Source organism: Trypanosoma conorhini (genome assembly GCF_003719485.1).
Source record: "Trypanosoma conorhini strain 025E chromosome Unknown Tco_14.4_contig_00035, whole genome shotgun sequence".
Lineage (NCBI taxonomy): Eukaryota > Euglenozoa > Kinetoplastea > Trypanosomatida > Trypanosomatidae > Trypanosoma > Trypanosoma conorhini.
The window spans coordinates 1-14,755 of NW_021704123.1; the positions used below are offsets into that span (position 1 = coordinate 1).

Sequence of the window (14,755 nt, forward strand, 5' to 3'; positions counted from 1 at the left end):
TTTTGTTTTACTTCTTCTTCTTGTTTCTCCTTCTTTGGTTTCGTATATATATATATATATATATGCTGCGTGTGTATCTTTGTTTGTGTATGTGTGTTTTCTGTTTTGTATTTCCATTCTTGGCTCATCTGTTTACGCCGAAAGCTGTGTTTCTCGTGTTTTTTCCTCTTCCCGTTTTGTAGGTTGTCTTCAGCGCACTTGGAGCGCGTTCGTAGTGCTGAGAGATGCGGCGCACACTTCGCTTTCTGGTGTACGAAAAGTTTGAGGGCACCATTGCCGGGGACAAGGGGTACATGACGTACCAGCAGGCGTGCTCCATCTTTGGGTTTCAGATGAGCGACCGGTTGGAGGCAGGTGAGATCAAAAAGAGGTTTAACAAACTTGTGCTGCGGTATCACCCCGACCGCGGCGGCACCAGTGAGCAGTTCCAGCTTCTCCGGGAGGCGCACAAGATCCTCTTGACACACCGCCATGACAAGGGCGACGCCGCCGGCGCGAAAGAGCGAGACATAAACTTTAGGCGCGTGAATTACGATGCCGCGACGAACACGATTCACAGAGAGACAGCGGAGAATCCAGAGTACCGCTCGTTTAGCACGCAGGATGTCGCTTTTTTCGTCGTCTTCCTCTCGCTCGTGATGGGCTTTTACTTGTACCGGGCGTGGCGGACGCAGATGCACGTGCTGCGTAGCAGGTGGAGCTACACGGAGGATCGCCTGGGCCCAGAGGCGGCCCGTCATGATGTGAAGGCGTGGCATCCGTGGGGCTCTGACCACGGCACACGGGACATGATGGATGACATTGGAATCCTGCAGGGAAGCGTCAAGCGGGAGTTAGTGGAGGAAAAGCGGCTGCAGGCACCTACGGTATACATGCCATGGCAGCCTGGCGGCCCATTCGCGAAGGGGCAACGGGCTGTGACGGAGGAGGAGGCCTCACCGTCGAATGGAGGAGGACATTGAGTTCCCTCCGGCGCGAAAGTTTTTTTTTTTTCTCTGTCTGTCCGTCTATTGCTGTTGTTGTTCAAGCGCAGGGGAGCGGCGGGTGACGAAGCAGCGGGAGCGCGCGGAAAGAAGTTGCGCTATCGACCTTGTCTTTGCCTTCGCCTCACTCTTTGGGTCATGTTCCACTCTGCACATTACGGCGCGAGGGAGCGCAGACTACACACACGCAAAAACAAAAATATAAATGTGCCTTTGCTGTGTCATTCTTGCCATTCATCCCTGGTCTCGTTTTTTTTAAAAAAATATTTTTGCCTCTCGGCTCTCTTTTCTGTAGAATGGAGCAGACTAGCAGTGCGTACGTGGATGATGCGGGTGGCGAGGTCGGACGGCTGCAGGGCGAGCTTAGGAAGGCAGAGGAGCGCATGCGGCTGTGGAAGGAGAAGACGCAGATTGCAGTGAATGAGCTGCGTGAGCGTATTGTGCGGCTCACCCGTGAGCGTGATGAGTTACAGGAGGCCAGCAGGCAATGGAGGCATCAGCAGGAGCTCCAGCAGCAGCAGCAGCAGCAGCAGCATGTGCACAATGGAGCAGAAGGCGGAGTTGCCGGGGTCTTGCCGCCGTTGTTGGCGTCTTCATCCGTCTGCATCCCAGCCGACTCTATTCTGGGCGACTTAATGCGGTGGACGGGCGCGACAATGGACGTCTTTCTCGTCGCGTTGCTAAAGAAGTCGGAGGTTGCGCTGGAGGTGGCGGCGTCCGCCTCGCAGGAGCTCGACAAGTGCCAACGTCGCACGGCGCAGACGCTGCGGCTGCAGGCAAAGAACATTGAGACGTTGCAGTCCGAAGCCTCTGTTCTTCAGCAGCAGCTAAACGAGGCCCTCGCAGCTGTTAGGGAGCGCAATCATGCCGTTGATAGCCGTGACCAGGCCCTCTCCGTGCTGCAAAATCGGCTGGAGGATCTTGAGGCGGCCAACGTGCGGCTTGAGTCCTCACAGTTAGCGTTGAACAGCAAACCGAATGTGGAGCAAATCAATCTGCTTGAGGCGCGCCTAGAGGAGGAGATGGAGAAGTTGCGGCGTGAATTTGCCTCGCGTGAGAGCGTCATATTTGACCAACACCGTGACGAAATTGAGAGACTTGTGGCCAGCCATGAGGAGGAGGTGGCGGAGCTGCGGGCGGAGTTGGAGGAGCGAGCGCTGGCCGCGGAGACGGCAGTGGCGGCGCAAACCGCCGCCGCCAAGGTGGACGCGGAGTTTGCGGAAAAGAGTGGCGAGCGGGCGTACATGGATCTACTGCGAGAGTTTGAAGCTCTGCAGGATGAGTTGAAGTTGGCGGAGGGTGAGAAGGAGACACTGCTGGTAGAGCTGCGGGAGGTGCAGAGTAAGCTGGCGCGGGGCGGTGGCGGGACTAGCACGGACAAGACACTGCTGGATGCGCAGCACGGGTCTCTCACGCTGCCGCAGGCAATGGCGCGTATTGCGGAGCTTGAGGGTGGCATGCTGCGACTCTCCGAGGAGTTATGCGAGACGAAGAAGCGACTAGTCGCCGCCAAGCATCAGACGAATTCCAAGGAGGCTAGTCGTTCGCAGGTGCTGGAGGGACAGCAACTTTCCTACCTCCGGTGCACAGTCGTGAAATTGCTCTGCGCTAAGGAAGGCGGGAGTGTGGGTCGAAGTCTCTTTCCAGTGCTTAGCACACTCTTGCAGTTTACTGAAGCGGACCTGCAGCAGATTTATTCTGCCCACTCGGATTGGGTAAAGCGGAGATTTTGATGCCGCCCATTGCCGCAAGTTGAAAAGAGGCTGCCGTTGGTGCGGAGTGCTTATGTTTGCCTGTTTTTGATTTCTTCTTCTTCGAAGAATCACTTGTGGAAGTGGCAGGTGTTCTTACTTCTTCCCTGCTGGCTACCCTCTTTTTGCCTTGCGGCTTTGCTCTCTCTCTCTCTCTCTCATATATATATATATATATTTGTGTGTATTTGCCTGCAGTTAAACTGCTGCTGGGGGAGTGGTATGGGCGAAGCGGAGTTGTCGCTGGCTGTGTGTTTCATTATGCAACGCGGCATTTTTTTTCCCCCCTCCCCGTTTCTTTCCTGCTGCGTGCGTGGGAGGTGTAGATAGAGGGGGTCCTCGAGGCATGGACTATCTGCGTTCACTTTTCTTTGCGCCGGAGGAGGCCTTTTCGCGGGAGCGTGTGCGGAATGAGCTTGCACGCGAAAGCCTCTCCAGGGCCAAGCTGCAGCGCAGGAGCGAAGAGGAGGCCCACGCGGCTGAGATGGAGCGGCTGGACGATGGGGTGCGGGGGAAGCGGGAGTCGTTCGCGGCGGCCGCCAAGCCTCTCCTTGAGGAGTTTGACGACGTCTCGCTGGCGCAGCACTACTACCAGGAGGTGTCGAATATTGTGGCCAGCCACCTGCACGTGGTGACCCAGTTGGCCGAGCGTGACTTCAGCGAATTTGGGTACGTAAGCAAGAAGCTGATCTCCGTTGGTCTCAACCTGGAGGCGTTGAAGAGCCGCATGACAAGCGGTGCGCCTTTCAGGGAGGAGTTGAACACTGCCTTGAAGGACGCGGAGAGCAGCGACTTGTCCATCGTTGCGGCGCCACTACGCCACGTGCAAAGCGTCCCGTCCGCGGCGTCGGTTCGCGCCACGGCCTTTGAACTCGCTCGCGCCATGGAGGAGGCGGGAAAAGACGGCCCGCTGCAGGAGCCTGTCCGCGGCTGGCTGGATCTCTTCAAGTTTGGCACGTCGATTAGCCCCACGATGCTCGAGGCTCGTCAGGTTGAGGCGCGGCGTGCGGCGAAGCAGTTCCTCGGCCACGTTGAGCGTGGGGAACACCACAAGGCGTTGGGCCTGGCGGAGGAGGTGTGCCTCAAGGCAAGCCGTGGGGCGGGCGCCGCCGATGCGGCGCTGCTTGAGCAGGCTTTTGAGGCGTTTAGGGATACTGTACTTCCGACGATTGCCTCTGACATCTTTTTGCGGTACGCCCGAGCATCGCTAGACGCGTCTCGTTTTGCCTGCGTAGAAAAGATGTTGAAGGAATAGCGTATGAAACTCCTCTCTATCTGGCTCTATATCTCTGGGCGTGGCATTGCGCATGGGAAAGAGAAAGAAGGATAAGAGTAGAAGGAAAGAACGAGGGGTCCCGTGCGGCGTACGCGGTGGAGTTCTGTGAGAGAAGCGAGGGCCTGTGTCTGTGCCTCACCACCTTCTTTCTATCTCCCTCAGAATTTCGCGCACGGGAGTTTTTTTCCCCCTTTCTTTCCTTTCACTGTCTCTCTTTATCTCACACATGCAGTTACACAGATGGAGATTTACTCTCAGTGCTCACATTCGTTTTTTTTCTTTTTCTTTCCCTTGGGGAGAAGAGGGAAGGAGTGGGAGCTCTGTACTTTACACGTTGAGCGTAAATGAGCAGTCGCATGCGCGTGCACCGGTGCGCTTGCTCTTTCTCTCTCTCTCTCTCTTTCTATGATTCCAGTGTTAACTTACTCTGCCTTGCTTCTCTATTGCATTCTTTTTTTTTGCTTATTCGTGGGGAAAAAACAAACTCCGCTCACCCTCGAAAAAAAATATATGCACCCATAAACAAACGCAAATATGCAACGAAGGAAGGCTGGACTTGGCAGGTGATGGTGCACATTGTGGGCGCGGTGAAGCAGCAGCTGCGGGTGAGCCAGGAGGAGCATTCCGTGGCTGCGCTTGAGCGGGCCTTCAACACCCTGCAGGGGTTGGAATTAGGGACGCCCGCTGGGGAATTGTCCTCGACGAATATCTTTAACGAGCTGCATATACTCTGCTGCGAGGCAGCGATGGGGTTGGAGGAATGGGGTGTGGCGGAGCGGTGCCTTAAAAACTTCATGGGGAAGCGGGCCCCGACGAAGGCGTTGGATGCGCGCGCGCTGTACTGTGAGGGCCTTCTCGGCCTACACGACATTCCCACCTCCTCCCGAGGCAGGGAGAAGGTGACGCTGCACCTGCGTTGTGCCACCAAAATTGTGACTGGGATAAAAATTGCGCTGGAGGAGTGGCCGAAGGAGGCGCGCACCCTCACCGCCGGCGTGGAGCACCTGTGGCTGGCCATTCGTGACCTCTTCAACCCAGGCACCTTTGACAGCGTGCTTGACATCGCGGCCTTTGTCCTCACCCTGCACGAGAAGCTTGGCCTGGGAGGGCCGTTTTCCCAGCTTCAGTGGACCACACGGTATGCGAGCTGCCTCCGCGGGGTTGGCCGCCACCAAGACGCGGTCGCGCAGCTCGCGACGGCCTCGGAGATTGTCTCGAAGGTGGGCTCGGAGCGGCTGCAGTTGCAGTTTTTGCGCGTGCAAATTGCCTTCTGGGCCAACCTCTCCGGCGCCCGTTCTAAGCAGGACTACACAAAGTCCATCCTGCAGGCTCTCTACGTGGCACAGTCGTTTTTCTGTGGTATTACGGATGAGAACAGCGCGACGGCGGAACTCATCGCCGCCCATGAAAAACTGCTCCTTGATCCAGAGAAGAAGGAGACAAAGCTGAAGAGTCGCAAGGCGATGGAGGCTGAAATCACCTTCAGTGACCCAGCACTCGTAATGGATGTCCTCAGCGAGGTGGTGCTTGGACTTGCCTTGTGTGGGGCGGACGAGGTATGCAAGGTAAGTTTACCGAAGCTGCTCCAAAGTGAGAGTGTCCGTCCGCGTCTGTTTGGTGAATTTGCGCAGGCCATTTTGCGGGCCCGCGCATGTGGGGCCTTGGGCGCCGCCAAGGCGTTGGACGCCAGCTACCTCACCAGAACCATGGCGGAGGCCCTGTTTAATTGCATCAAGGCCGTGGAAGGGACAATGGACAGCGCACGCATGATTGATGACCCCTCCGAGCATGCATACACGCTTCAAGTCGGATGCGTCATTTTGTGGAATCTGTGCCTTCCGCTTCTGCAACCGGAGACACGTGGAAAACTGCGTCTCACCTTGAAGCGGATCATGTTGTTGCTGACACATTACGGCTCGAATTTGACGGCGCTACTCGTGCACGTGGCGTATGAGTCAAGCCTGATTGAGTTTGAGGAGGACAACCCAACTTCCGCCATTGAGCAGTTAGATCGGGCGCTTGCGCTGAACTACTGCGTCGTCAACGCGGAGGGATACATGGTGTTTCCCATGGATTTCGCGTTACTTTACCTGCGGCGACGGTGCGTGGTGCGGAAGGCCATCGACAGCAGCGTCTTCTCCGCGCAGGAGGACCAAGTCATCCACCTCATTGAGCAGGCGCGGACCTCGGGCTCGGCCTCGAATCGGCTTGTGCTCCTGCAGTCGGCCATGACGAAGCTGCCGCCGCTGGGCCAGCTGCTCGACCCGGGCGTCCTGGCAAAGGAAAAGCAGCCGCCGGTGCGGGAGCGCTCAAAAGGGACGCGCGCGAAACAACCCTCTGTTGCTGTTGAAGCACCCGCGGAGCTAACGCCGCGCGTGATTACAAACCCGCTAGCTGCTAACATTTACTCGCTCCTCCTGAAGGAGGCCAAGGAGGGGAAGACTCCGGCGATGCACCCCATCATCGAAAAGGTGGCAAGTAGCCTCACGCACATTGATGTGATTAATGAGGCGGACTCCAGAGATTTACTTGTGATCAAGGCAGAGGCGCATTTGAGCATGGCTGAGGTTTTGGCGACAACCGGTAAGAAGTCCATTGGGACGAAGTCGGATTCTACGGCAGACGCCATGTCTCACATCTCGGCAGCAGCAAAGATCAGTATTAAGCTTTGTGCGGCTGGTTACCGAGAGGAGTGGATTGCCGTGAATGCCTGTCTGTCGCTGATTAGCTGGTATTCAGGGATATTCCGCAAGGGCTTGTTCCTTCCTGCTACAGTGGCGCTTGGAGAACTATACGCGGCGCTAAACCAAACCCATGTGGATCCAAGTAGAGAATACAGACTCTTCCACGATATTGGCTTCGGTTACGTTATGTCGATCCTGCAATCCTACATCGCATCTAAGGCTGAAGTAGACGGGGAGTTGACGTGTGACACCTTGGCGGAAACACTGCGAAAAACATTCTTGTACCCCATCTCTGAGGCAGGCAACCCCATGCTTCGGCAGGCAGGGGATGTCTGTCGCGAGTTGATGGGTAAGTGGCAGTTGCCGTCGCAGAGGAAAAAGTTTTGCTTACTGGACGCATGCATTCAACGTCTGCTTGAGCGCAGCCCAGAGGATTCACATCACCCACAGGAGCAGTTGCTACTTTTGCTTGGGCGGCTAAATGGCCCCATGTCTGTGGGAGAGAAGCGGGCGCTGATTAACAAGGATGCTCTGGAACTGCTCCGCCTAGATCCCTCTGTAGAGTTGTGTGGACGCCTTGCAACGCACAGCACCCAAGTACCAGACAATGAGCGGGTTACACTGGAGCTCTGCCGCATTGCAGACCAGTTGTACCAGGATGGGAAGCTTGGGTGGGGGACGAAGGCGCCCATCACCAGCCACGTCGGCAAGGAAAGAGGTCATGCGTCTAATGCAGCGTCGGCCTCTGCCGCTGGTGCCGGAGGCGTGTTCCCCAAACCGACGGAGGAAGACTGGTACTGGTACGCTGACATTCTGCTTCACCAGGCGACCGTGCTTGGACGGCTGGGAAGTGGCATTGAGCGTTCCAAGCGGCACGATTTGGAGAAGCAGGTTCTCGTGGCCATCACCAACAGTGCGATTGCGGCTTCCCACGGCCCAGTGTCTTCGCGTGTGTCGCAGATAACGGAGGCTTATCATGCCTTTTGTTCTGTCGCAGGGTCGTTGAGTGGGGCCGCCCGCCCGCTGCTTCTCCCGAGTCTTCGCATACTGCTTTCGCCGTCCCTGCTGCCGATGGCCTCGTTGTCCTCGCGTGGGGGCGGGGGCAACAGGGACGCTGAGGGTCTCGCAGAGCGGGATGCGGTGGCGTCGCTCATTACGACTATGGCCGCTATTTTTTTCAGGGCCTTGTCAGAGCAGGGCGCCTATGAGGAGGGAATAAAAACTCTAAGGGAACTTCTTGCGGTGCTGCCGGCGAAGTACCACAAGGTGTTTCGAACCTACGAGGCCCAATTTCGCTCCAACTTGGGGCTGCCCACAGTGCAGCTGGTGAACAAAGTCAAGGGAGGCGATCCAGAGATTGAGGCGGCGGTGTGGATTGCCATCGCGAAGAATGCCGCAAACATCACAGACAGCACAAAGAGTTGGATGCAGGCGATTGAGGTTTTGCAAAACAAACCACTTCAAAAGGCCGATGCACTTATTCAAATGTCGGAATGGATGACCAGTCGTAATGCACTTTCCAGACGTGAGCTTATAACCCTGCTGCTTTCTGCATTGGACGCCGTGGAGCGATTCAGCGAGTGCCAACTGTATCGACCCCTTGAAGAAAGCCAGAGAGAGGGGTCGCTGCGAAGTATGCGGCAGGTGATGGCGCCTTCCTTGGCTGGACGCACCTTTCTCTACTCAGATGCCGCCTCCATGCGCTCTGGGACGGGCTCCACGGGCGGTTCCGGTGAACCAGCCTCGCTCCGTGAGGCCATGACCGCGATTCGTGTGATGTATCTTCTTTTTGTGGTGGCGCCGGATAAACCTCTTGATGGCTACCATTTCGCCAGTTGTAGGCGCTCTTGTGCTTCTACCATTCTTCATTACGTCTTCTGCATGTGGAGCATTGTCTCGGCGCTCCTACGACCCAAAGACGCCGACGCAGACGAGGCCCTGAGGCACAATCCTTTGGAACTCCCAGAAGAATTTCACGCATGGCAGGGCTTTTCTGCGGATCCACAACATATAGAGTTTATACGCGTTTCCTGCCCAGACGACGCCTCACACAATACAGAGAAGATTTGGGGAATGCTGTTCGATGTGTGTGAATTTCTTGTGGAGGAAAATTGGGAGCAGTTTACCTTTATGATCTTTAGCTGGATTGAGTTTGCCGCAACCTGGCGGTATGGGCCTTCTGACCCGCGTACTATGGCTGTCCTCCGTGCGATTCGCTGCAAGTGCCTCTTGGCGGGCGCCCGCAGCGGGTGGGGCGGGTTAAGTGGCATGTACCACGTGGATGCTCCAACAGCCGAGTATTGGTCGGGTATCCAGGAGCTACTTCTTTCAGCCGACGTGCCGCCATCCTCATTAATCTGGTCGGATGGAGCATTGTGCTTTACGAGCTTTAGAGCCAGTACCTGCTACTGCGTTTTGAGCGAGGCGGAGGCTCTTTTTATTCTTGGGCGGGTGCAGGAGGCACTGCAGTGGAGCGAAAAGGTGCTGCCTTGCGCACTGCATGTGGGCAACATCGATGCGGTGGTGCGTTGCCGCCTCTTGGAGGCGCGTGCCCGCATATTGCGGGGTGAGGGGGGCCCCGTGCTAAAGCAGCTCTATGAGCTTGAGGAGGAGTTCAGCGGCATCACGTTTCGATTGTGGACGACGCTGAACTTGGTGCGGTTTGAGGCCTTTCTTTGTAATGGGCAGGTGGAGGAGGCCATCAGTCTTGCGAGGGAGCTCCCGCAGGCCTTCTCACGCCGCGTGGCAGATATCGCCGCCGATGGACTGGCCGGGGAGGTTGCGGCGGATGTCTTAAAGGACTGCACGGGAAGAGTACTGCGTGAGTCCGCCCAGCAGCTCTTGGCGCTCTTGCATCTGCCCTGCCATCGCTTCTGTTGGCCAGGGGAGAGCGAGGAGAGCGCCAGAAGTTACCTCGCAGAGGTGGCCGAGCAGCTGCAGGGAATGGAGGATTGGAAGAGTCAGTCTGTTGCACTGCGTGTTCGGCAGAGTCTGCACCCTTCTGTGGAGGAGGTGCTTTCCAGCGCGGACGTGGAAAAGGGGAAGGAATTTTTGACGCTCTTGTACACGGAGTACTGTGAGGCCTTTAGGGTGACCGAGTTGATTCGCGGTGAGATGTATGTGGTGGCACCTCTTTCCGCGTATACAAAGAATCTTGCTACCCACCCCAGCATTGCGAAGGCCTACGACGAGGTGTTGGTCATGCGGGCTCGGAATTGTCTGGAGCGCGAGCTGCTGAAAGACTTTTTCGTACTGCACTACGAGCAACTCTCGATGGAGCAACTTGGCATTCCGACAGGGGGGCCGAGTGAGTTAACTGCCTCTGTGCTGAAGTACATGCAAGACCCCGCGGCGTACGAGCAGTGTAAAAAGAAGATGACGCCGGAGGGCGGCGGGGGAACGTCGGAGGGGGCCTGGGACGACGAATTCACCCCAAACAAGTCTGTGGTGTGTGCGCTGAATCACTTTGGTATTCCACAGACGCAGGTGGAGGGGGCTAGCAGCGCAGAGGCGGAGGCCATGCTGCTTCGCACCGTGGACGCGGATGGAGAGTGTACGCCAGTACAAATGGAGGCTGTTATCGCTGTCTCTCTCGCCGAGTTGCAACGACGGCTGAAGGCGCTTTGCCAGGCGGAGGGCGCCGAGGTGAAAGCGGCGGTGGTGCGTGCCCGTGAGAACGACACACTGACACGGAAATGGGCTCTCCCTATCCCGACGATGGAGCAGCTCGTTGGCCAGAAAGCAAATCGGAAGGCGCTGTTAGCGGTGCGTCGGAAGTCTAGAAAGTCTACTTACGTGGAGCCGCCAGTACACGAGGAGAAGCCCGTGAATCGCTGGGTAGATGAGGACAGTAACTTGCACTCTACGCTCCAACTCGGCGCCAGGCATGCGTCTCATTTATTGGAATACAGAGAATTGGCAAAATGCTACGTCTGCATGGCTCACGACCTCACACTCTCTGACAGCCCTTGTGCCGCTGGGACTGCCATTGAGTTCGCTCAGGCTGCGGAGATGTGTGGTTTCCTGCTTGATATTCAGTCGGCGCTTTTGCAAAGTTCCCCCGAGAGCAATTTGATTCGGTTTATAGAGAAGACAAAGTCGAATGCGCCTTTTCTCCTGAACACGCCCGCCTTTGACACCGTGCGTGGGGCCTTGGTGAGTGCCTCCAGCATGCTTAGATACTTCGATCTTGCCTTCAAGTGGCCTGCGGAGCCAAATAAGCCGAAGCCACTCGCTCCGGACTTTTGTGCCCTCAGCGTGGTGCGGGAGGAGTGCAGCTCGTACTTCCTCGTGGCCCTGCGGTGCCCAGATGGTGGGGTGCACAGCCGCAGGGTGCAGCTGGATGTCCACTCCCTGCTAGAGTGCGGCGACGAACTTGAGACAGTCAAGCAACTCAGGAAAGATGAAATCATCAAGCAGGATTCTACTGGAAAGGCTTCCCTGGAGTCAAGCAGCCTTGCCCTTTTACAGTCCCTCTTGTGTCGAGTTGAGGCCGTGGCGGCCCCTTTATGGGCGGATTTTAAAAACCTCGCTTCCTGGCTTGCACCTAACTGCCACATGTTTCTCTGTCTGGACCCCGTCCTTCAGTCGCTGCCGCTGGAGCGGCTCTCGGTGTTCACGCAGTTCTTGTCGGTGCAACGTGAGCTGTCCGTGGCTCACATTCGGCACAAACTCTCCATTCGTGGCGGGAAAACGTTCTCTGTTGGAAGCCTCTTTATCTTGGATCCACTCGGCGAGCACGAGGCCTCGCTGCAGACTCTGTTTGGCGCAGAGGCTCGTCCAAAGGCAACGACAGGCGAGATTATTTGCTCGTCAAGGGACAAAAACGGTGCTCAGTGTAGCCCCTCGCCGTTGTTTGTGCGTCAGGCGCTAACCGCAACTAGACACAACACCCTTCTTGTTGACCTGTGTGGTAGTTTTGCAGACCTTGTGAGCCCACGGACCCTGGTGGAGCTGAACCTGGACCACATGCTTGCGGCCCTTGTCGCTGAAGGCACCAACGATAGCTCCCTACGCCGTGAACAGAAAGGACGCATGAGCAAGACAGCACTAAACCTCTTCTACGAGCGGCAGTCCATCGTCTCCCTCCTCTTTTTGTCACGTGGTGTGCAGTATTTTTGTAATAATACCTTGCTTCCACTTTCCCCAGAGGAGTGCGACCTTGTCTGCCGCCGCTGCTTGCCTGCTATTATGGGTGGTGGTAAAGGCCTTTCCGAGGCCGTTCGCGGCGGCGCAGGTGATGCCGCGGATCCCTGTGCCGCGGCGTTCCTCTTTTACGGTGTTCCCCCCACAGGGAAGCAGAAATAGTTCTCTTGCTGTGATTTTCTACGCCGCTGTGTTTGTTGCTGTTTGTGTTTCTTTTTTACTTCGTGTTGTTTCCGCTTTTCACCTCCTTCCGGTGAGTGGCGTATGTAGAGTGTGTGCGTGTCCTTGTCTGCTGCGAATGTAAAAGAGTTTGCCTGGCTTTCCGTGGCCCCAACCCCGTTCTGCACATGCGAGAAAGAAGGGGTTGCGGGAGAAGGCCCCAAGGAGAGCTGGGGGAAGTAGACATGAAGAAAGAGAAAGAAGAGGAAGACAAGAGGTCGGAGGCTTACTTGTCATGCGGGTTAGTATATATATATATATATTGTTGTTATTATTATATATATGTGTGTCCAATGTTTTTGGAAGGCTGCATTTCTCTTCCTTTTTTTCCTTCTTGTTGCTCTTGACATTCAACCGCCTCACAGAGCCGTTTTTGTTCTGTTTTGTGTTGTGTTGTTCTTTTGCTCTTGTGGTACACGTAGTTTCAGTTGCAAAGAGCGCGCCGCCCGCCGCCCGCCGCCATGGAGTTTCTTGCTGCCGACGCGGAGCGCATGTACACGGAGAACGGCCGGGTGCAGCACCTCTCGTACTGGTCGTACAAGATCCTGGCGCGGAGTTTCCTGCCGAGCTACCAGAGCCTCCCGTCGTCGGTGCCCTCGAACCGCCCCGCGCAGAACTTCAGCCGGGGCGCCGGGTACATCGACTTTTGCACGTGGCACCGCTACTCCGACTTTGAGTGGCTGGCGGCGCAGATGGAGTTGGAGTTCCCCGGCGTGCTATTCCCGCCGATTCCACCGAAGGAGACGGACGGGACGATGGACAAGTTCACCGATCTGCTCTCCAGCTCGAAGGAGAACGGCGCCGCCACGAAGGAGAACCCGCTGGTGAAGAAGCGCATGCGGCGGCTGCAGTTGGCCCTCAACGCCATTTCGCAACTACATGAACTTCATGAATCCCCGCTGCTCAAGGCCTTTGTGACGTTTGACGAACTCGCCTGGCGCGCCTTTCGTGAAGAACGGCAGAAGCAAAACAAAAGATCTCTCTTCTCCGCTGTGAAGTTGAAGGGGCTCAGCCTGTTCTCAAAGCTGCGCTCAATCGGTGAGTCGAACGAGCATAACGGTGTGGCGGAGTCTCCCTTTGTCGTCGTCGAAACGCGACAGAGTGACCTGGCCGGTCTCCTCCACACCTGCTGTGCGCAGGTAGAGCACATCACAAAGTGCTGCGCCGGGGAGCTACGCCACTGGAGCGACGTGAATGCGTTGCGTAAGCCGATTCAGGGGTCGCCGCTGCCGTGGACCGCCTGCTACTGCGGACACCGGGTCCAGCACTCCCAGCACCCCGAGCTGGAAGGCGTGGTGCGAGACGTGAAGGACGACGTCGCCGTTGTAGAGTGGGACGACCAAGATGAGAAGTTGGCAATTGTGCGGCTGGAGGAGTTGAACTATCCCTCTTCCGGGATAAGTGACCCGGCGATCTTTGCGTTGCAGGAGCTCGCGACCCAGGTGGAGTCTTACTGCATGTACGTGAGCCGCTCGGCCGGGGTCACCGCGCTGAAGGAAGTGGAGGACATGCTGTGGTTTCTCTCCAGCTACGCGAGTCGCTGTGTGCACGTGATCAGGCGCTTCAAGGCATTGGGTGCCGAGGCTCAGTCCCTCACACGGGCGACGGAGAAAAAGTCGAGCGCAACCCAGGCTGAAAGACTTGAGCAGGTGAAGCAGGAGCTGTCGAAGGGAACCGCCCGGTTCATAGACGAGTACAACGGCTTTTATCGGACGTTTCTGCGGAAGTCGCTCCTCGATGTGGCACGCAGGTTCGGGGAGGTCATGACGGTGATGATGTGCGACGACGAGTGGGAGCAGCGCCTCTCGGCGGCCAACGCGATGCTAACGCCAGCCTTCCCGCTTCCGCCGGAGGATGCGCCGGAGATGCTCGCGGAGGACGCGGCGAAAAGTGGCTTCGTCACACGGGAACTTGCGAATGAGGTGGAGGGCTAAGTCCCCTTTCTTGACCCCAAGTGGCGGGGCGGTTTTTTGTTTTGTTTTTGCTTTACTTGCGGCTGCATAGTGCAGCTGAAGGCCCGAAGCAAAGCTTCGAGGGAGAGAGAAGGAATAGGGGAGGAAGGAATAGGGGCACACGAGGGAAGGAAACAGCAACAGCAACAACAATAACAACAAAAGCAACAAAACGGAGCTGCGCGTCGTCGATGCACTCGACGCCACACACTGCTGCGGTGAGCGGGTGCGATCGCCGGGCGCTTGACTGCCCGGTAGCGAGGACCCGCATTGAATTGACGTTTCGGCTGAGATGGCCATGCAGACGCGGCAGCGACGGGGGCGGGGGGCAGGAGTGGGAGAGAAGCAGACAGCGAGTAGGGAAAGGGAGGTGCCAGGTAACGGCACGTACATGTGTCTCCAATTCTATGCACAGAAGTGACAATAACATGGGCAGAGACGACAGTGTGAAGCGTGGACGGGTTTTTTTTTTACTTGAAGTTAGCACATACACACATACAGATATACACACACATATATATATATATATATATATTAGTTTGTTTTTGTGTCATTGCCATTGTTCCAGTTTTATTTTTATTTTTATTTTTATTTATTTATTTTTATTTTTTTGCCAAAGACAAGTGTTTACCACGTCTACTAACGCTCAGGCATATATATATATATATGTATATGTATGTATATGTATATGTATATGCACGTGCGTGCGTAACTGGATACCGACAAACATGAATGTGCATGTATG

The 14,755-nt window shown here is 56.2% G+C and overlaps 5 protein-coding genes across 5 annotated transcripts, besides 13 other annotated features; all 5 read left to right on the forward strand.

Moving 5' to 3' along the window:
• Positions 1-2: 2 nt before the first annotated feature.
• Positions 3-35: a microsatellite.
• Positions 36-43: 8 nt separating this feature from the next.
• Positions 44-64: a microsatellite.
• Positions 65-111: a microsatellite.
• Positions 112-224: 113 nt separating this feature from the next.
• Tco025E_01146 (chaperone protein DNAJ) lies at positions 225-962 on the forward strand (the record flags this gene model as incomplete). Its single annotated transcript, XM_029368084.1, has 1 exon — positions 225-962. One exon carries the CDS (start codon positions 225-227, stop codon positions 960-962), a length of 738 nt encoding a protein of 245 aa, XP_029231749.1.
• A 317-nt stretch (positions 963-1,279) lies between these two features.
• On the forward strand, positions 1,280-2,716 carry Tco025E_01147 (uncharacterized protein; the record flags this gene model as incomplete). Its single annotated transcript, XM_029368085.1, has 1 exon — positions 1,280-2,716. One exon carries the CDS (start codon positions 1,280-1,282, stop codon positions 2,714-2,716), a length of 1,437 nt encoding a protein of 478 aa, XP_029231750.1.
• A 159-nt stretch (positions 2,717-2,875) lies between these two features.
• Positions 2,876-2,894: a microsatellite.
• Positions 2,895-2,912: a microsatellite.
• Positions 2,913-3,080: 168 nt separating this feature from the next.
• On the forward strand, positions 3,081-3,989 carry Tco025E_01148 (uncharacterized protein; the record flags this gene model as incomplete). Its single annotated transcript, XM_029368086.1, has 1 exon — positions 3,081-3,989. The coding sequence occupies one exon, from the start codon at positions 3,081-3,083 to the stop codon at positions 3,987-3,989; it is 909 nt and encodes a 302-aa protein (XP_029231751.1).
• Positions 3,990-4,576: 587 nt separating this feature from the next.
• Positions 4,577-12,001, forward strand: Tco025E_01149 (uncharacterized protein; the record flags this gene model as incomplete). The annotated part of the gene is made up of 1 exon (XM_029368087.1): positions 4,577-12,001. The coding sequence occupies one exon, from the start codon at positions 4,577-4,579 to the stop codon at positions 11,999-12,001; it is 7,425 nt and encodes a 2,474-aa protein (XP_029231752.1).
• Positions 12,002-12,027: 26 nt separating this feature from the next.
• Positions 12,028-12,073: a microsatellite.
• A 172-nt stretch (positions 12,074-12,245) lies between these two features.
• Positions 12,246-12,275: a microsatellite.
• Positions 12,276-12,304: 29 nt separating this feature from the next.
• Positions 12,305-12,342: a microsatellite.
• An 87-nt stretch (positions 12,343-12,429) lies between these two features.
• Positions 12,430-12,469: a microsatellite.
• A 50-nt stretch (positions 12,470-12,519) lies between these two features.
• Positions 12,520-13,992, forward strand: Tco025E_01150 (uncharacterized protein; the record flags this gene model as incomplete). The annotated part of the gene is made up of 1 exon (XM_029368088.1): positions 12,520-13,992. The coding sequence occupies one exon, from the start codon at positions 12,520-12,522 to the stop codon at positions 13,990-13,992; it is 1,473 nt and encodes a 490-aa protein (XP_029231753.1).
• Positions 13,993-14,143: 151 nt separating this feature from the next.
• Positions 14,144-14,180: a microsatellite.
• Positions 14,181-14,497: 317 nt separating this feature from the next.
• Positions 14,498-14,545: a microsatellite.
• A 33-nt stretch (positions 14,546-14,578) lies between these two features.
• Positions 14,579-14,620: a microsatellite.
• A 42-nt stretch (positions 14,621-14,662) lies between these two features.
• Positions 14,663-14,707: a microsatellite.
• The last annotated feature ends 48 nt before the right edge of the window (positions 14,708-14,755 follow it).